Source organism: Rhipicephalus sanguineus, chromosome 1 (genome assembly GCF_013339695.2).
Source record: "Rhipicephalus sanguineus isolate Rsan-2018 chromosome 1, BIME_Rsan_1.4, whole genome shotgun sequence".
Taxonomy (NCBI): Eukaryota; Metazoa; Arthropoda; class Arachnida; order Ixodida; family Ixodidae; genus Rhipicephalus; species Rhipicephalus sanguineus.
The window spans coordinates 153,298,653-153,303,728 of NC_051176.1; the positions used below are offsets into that span (position 1 = coordinate 153,298,653).

At 47.5% G+C, this 5,076-nt stretch overlaps 1 protein-coding gene across 1 annotated transcript; it reads left to right on the forward strand.

The window, feature by feature from the left end:
• Positions 1-3,132: 3,132 nt before the first annotated feature.
• LOC119400488 (protein atonal) lies at positions 3,133-4,686 on the forward strand. The gene has a single exon (XM_037667550.2). It carries the CDS (start codon positions 3,208-3,210, stop codon positions 3,844-3,846), a length of 639 nt encoding a protein of 212 aa, XP_037523478.1. The 5' UTR covers positions 3,133-3,207; the 3' UTR covers positions 3,847-4,686.
• The last annotated feature ends 390 nt before the right edge of the window (positions 4,687-5,076 follow it).

Genomic DNA, 5,076 nt, shown 5'->3' on the forward strand with positions numbered 1-5,076 from the left:
CACGCACGTAGCTCGGTCAGACAGGAGAGCAAGAAAGCGAGCTTGTATGCGCCAGCCGTGTCGTGCAGGCAACTAGCAAACGGTGCGTCACGCGCAGGAAAGTCGCGCGCAGCTGTGTCTGCTGCGTAGCGGTGAGACGGTGAGACCGCGGCCACCACGGAAAGGCGCGACGAGCGCTCCCGCCGGAGAGGCGCTTTGCCATTCGCGAGCTCGGATTCATCCCTGAGGGTGAAGTATCTACAAGTGCGTGGCGTCCAGAGAGAGCCCGAGCGCACATCTCTGGTTGAGACAGCACCGCGGCCGCCTGAACTGGAGGTAGCGACAGGCATACTGGAAATTTTAAAGAATGATAGAAAATGGGAAATGGGCAAACTTTTGGGCATGTCCATCCCACTTTGCTCTTCCACCTGTGTAGCTTCCAACTCACCAGAGGACACGAAAGGAGAGCGAAAGCCGTGCGGAAGTGGGATAACTATACATCTAACTCCGCTTATTCTTGAAGCACACACGAAAATGTTTTGCGGCAGAAGATTCGTGAAGAGACGTACTCCAATAGTCACATCATTCTATGATTGCCTTGAAACGTGTTTCAAGGCTATTTAATTGCGTCCACGGCTATACAGTCGGGAAAGAAGTCTGGTCATCAATTCTACCCTTGTAAAGAGAGCGATGGTTGTGGTCAGACACATCGGAACTTTCTACGAGCATTAGAAGTTCGCAATCAGTCTTAGTGTTCCGCGTGAGATACAGCTGCAGATGTATAACCAGATCTAATACAACAGTGATCGGTGGCCATAAGTTCCGGAAATGTGGCTCGAGGCAAATGAGACTTTGAGGGCGCCAGGCAAGGATCGAGATTCTAGGATGAGTGTCAGAAACAGCGTCGGACGGGCCTTAATATTTTGGCACTAACGAAAACCAGATACTGAACAACGTCTCTAAAGAAACTTGCATTACTTCTGATGGATGAGACACAACAGAATGCAATGCGCATTTACTTAGGTAGGCATAACCGAGCCGGGGCTTTGTTTCGTACTCTTGTTCTACAGAAGCCGTTGTCGCATTCCATATGACGACATCGACAATAACGGTGTTAGCTGGCCTGCATGCGTGCTGTTGAAAAGGACGAAACAGGGGAGGATCGTCTGGAACCGCTCGATAAAGAGCACGCACGTCCTTTAATGGATGCCAGATCAAGCAACGGCCGCCTGCGGTTACTTCGCAGACACGGCTGTTCTGTCAGCCCACAACGGAGGATGAACATTTTTCAACTCCGAAAGGCTAATTTCCAGAAAACTTCATTTCCTCGAAGGAACCACAACACAGGCTTGCAGGTAAGACCAGTTAAAGAAGCACTAATAAAAAAATACGTTTTACAATTGAACGGCTTTCACTACGACGCAGCACTTCATAAATTGAAGTAACGCTAACCAACCAACCTAACGCTGGATGAATTATAAAATATTCTGTGGCAATGTCGTCCAATTGAAAGGGTAATCGATGTTTTTGCCGTGTTCCAGGCGTTGTTGTGATATGATGATAGCTGTAATTAGGTCGTCTCGGAATAAAAATGACACCTTCGAAGTTGAGTAATGGTCTCTCGGTGACCTGAAACACGATAGTAGAGCCTTTTACAGCGAAATCTGTTATGAGATCACGGCCGTTTTTGGCGCCGTAGTTGTCCGCCGTCACCGCCACCACCGGTGTCCGTAACCACTATCGCTCGAAATAAGAAAAAATTTACAGGATGGAACGAGGTTCGAACCTTGGCCCAGCCCAGTGTTCTACCTCACAGCCACGCCGGTGCTTGAAACTGCTTTGCAAAAAGACCCTATACAGGCATCATTTCGGGAAGGAACCACATTACCATATTTAATGTAGAGTGGTAGAAGAGTAAAATAACAACCAAGTTTCACACAACGCGAATACTGTAACCAGGCGTCACACAATGCGAATTGCACAACGAGTGGGTTGTTGAATGCTTCCAACCCATTACAAAGGGCTCTGCCATAATTCTTCATCGTCATCAGCCACGGCATCAACAAAGTGCCCATAATGCCTTACAGGTGTTTAGCAGGTACCATGGTTCTGCGCAGTATGACGAAAAATTGCATAGTGGCTGCTTCCCTACTTCACAAAAATTATGATGATTTGTAGCGAAGTGGGTTCCTCGCAAGTGCACTTCTATTGCTTGCCAAGGAAGCCCATAAGGCTCCCATGATCCATTTCCTCGGGGTCTCAATAAAGTTAATTACCTCTCTCTGTCTCTTTCTCATGTTTGCGTATGTTATAAAGCGTGGTGGGAGAGTGAAATAACGACCGGGCGTCACACAATGCGAATTACGTAACTAGTGGGTCCTTTAAAGCTTCCAACCCATTACAGGCTGCTCAGTCATAATTCTTCATCGTCATCAGCCGTCGCACCAAGAAACTGCACATAATGCCTTACAGATGGTACCTTGCTTCTCCGCAGAATGACGAGTAATGTCGTGGTTGGTGCCATTATGATTTGTGGCGTATTGGGTGCGTTTAGATTAGTAGCCACAAGAGAGTTTATAACGGGCTCTAGATATGCCGCTCTTCGAGCTTTCGCTGTGACTACACTGCACTACCCCCCGGCCTTCCCACCCATTTCTAAGGGCTCATAAAAAAGAGAGAGAGAAAGTATACTGGCACAACCGGCCACTAGATGGAAAGGCACTCCATGCACCTTTTCATGGAGCAGCCATGAGACTGGTACACCTTGTACTTTTCGTAGCCAGACTAACGATGCAGTCTTGCTATGCCATACTTTCAACGTGTAGTTGCTGTGAATTATGTCGGGATTTAGTTTTGCCTTCTCGGTTTGTGTTGGTTAAAAGTATGTCCCACACCAAACAGCTAGCCGTCCTTGTTGCGCTGTTTTGTAACGGATACATCAAGCATTTCTCTTTTAAACGCTATATAGCCGCTCACTTCGAACAGTTTAGCTCTAACACGCACTTTCATTCCCCATTAAAAAACACAAGTAGCTTTTTGTGATTTTGTTTGGTAATTACGTCTCCTGCAGTTCAGTGAAGACGTCGAATACAGTAGGTTATCGATTCCTAATACTAACTATTGCATGTTTTTCACTTTCTATCGCAGATAGAACCAGACTGCGGCCGACGCAGCGTCACTCAAGACCTAAACCTGATAAACAGCCGCCACGAGCTCTCGTGAGCCATTATGACGATGGAACCGATCGGCGTGGGCAGCCAGTTTGTAACCAGCACGTACAGCATGACCAAGGATGTTCCCGTGTTCAGCATCGCCTGTCCGAGCCAGCATGCTCTTCACTCTGGCCATCACCACACCGGAAGCCTACACCAGGTGCCTTCCGACCACGCTTCACCAGTTTGCATCGACGATGACGGCGACCTCCTTCTGTTCACCGACACGAACAGGTTCTTCAGTGACGAAGCCAAGAGACTACTGGCCTTGCGTGGTAGGCTTCGTGGATTCGACGATGACGAACCAGCGCTGTATTCGGACAGTTCCATGGGATCGGGGACTGGCGGTGGAACTGCTACGCTCGGACTTGGGGGGCTGAAGAGAAAACACGGCGGTGCCGGCGACGAGATCATATCTGCGACGCCAGCGCCAGCTTCAGCAGCAGCAGCACCTCCGGTAATCGTCAAGAAGCGAAGACTCGCCGCGAACGCCCGTGAACGGCGGCGCATGCACGGCCTAAATGTTGCCTTCGACCGACTGCGTCAAGTTGTGCCTTCCATCGGCGACGACCGCAAGTTGTCCAAGTTCGAGACACTTCAGATGGCTCAGAGCTATATCACGGCGCTCACCGATCTGCTCGTCAGAGACTGCTGAGGAAAACATGACCCGTCATTCCCGAAACAATACTATTGTGTGTCGCTGTTGGCGCATGAAAAGGGCCCATATTCGCAAAGAACGTCTTACGTTAGAATTGTTCATAAGGGACAGTCTCAGGCAATCGTGATCCTGAACCTATCGTTCACCTTCGCTACATTACATTAGCGAAGGCGACCAGCCGATGGCGAAAATTAAGAATGCTAACGAGCAAGAAGCTTTGTGAATACGGTCCCAGGACTTTGTGCTGCAGACAACCAGCTATACGCTACCCAGCTTCAGAGGCCGTATGCCGCAATGCCCTACAGCCTCGTTATTTCACTGAATCACACTTCCTCAGAATTTGTTGATCGAGCTGTCAATAAGTAGGCGAATATTGAGTAATGCAGACAACCTGAATGTCAAAGCTAGGTCTTATGCATGTATGGCTTCTTATAAAATGCGTATTTGACAAGCGGCATATCTGAATAAGGTGAATTTCAAATCAGGATAAAAATTCTGCCATGCTCATTAGAAATTCCAAGAGGAGATGCCAGTTACAAGTTCTAGTGTACGGACTAAACTTACGAAACTTCATTAGAGTATAGCTTGGAAGCTTAAGTACACGACTCGGGTGCTTGTTTAGTAAAGGTAGCAGCTACTGCTTTGCGCAGTTCTGTAGAAGTAGCGTACATCGACATTATTCTCACTCCGAAAGCGGAGCTAAGTTAGGAACTACTGGCAAAATCTTGTGCGTCCTTCGGGGCAAAAAAAGAAAAAAAAAGTGAATACGCTTTGTGTCTTTAGGTCATGTGTCTGTTCGCGCACCTCTGCGTAGAGCCTGAGTTTATTTGCCTAATCACTCGCGACCGTGCCATCTTTATTATTAAACCTATAAGTTTGTTTTATTTACAACAAAATTCTTGGCGACGACAATTTATCGCAATCCTAACTTTAAGTGTTATTTATCGTCGCTATTCTTAGGTTAACGTCACACTACGAACGAAAACGGGGCCATTAAAGTGAAGTGATACAGGGGAACAACCCAGTAACGCGCAAGTGTTATTTCTACCAAAGCTGTACGTACATTGTTCAGCCATTACACTTATGTAGTTCGGAGAATAGCGTTAGATGAACCAATAGTTGTTATAACCACAAACGGACTACTTGGTTTTTTCACGTATTTTGGCGGTCAGCATTTATTGAGTCAGAAAAGGCAGGTGCCTTAACGTGAACAGGGTTTGTTAGGGT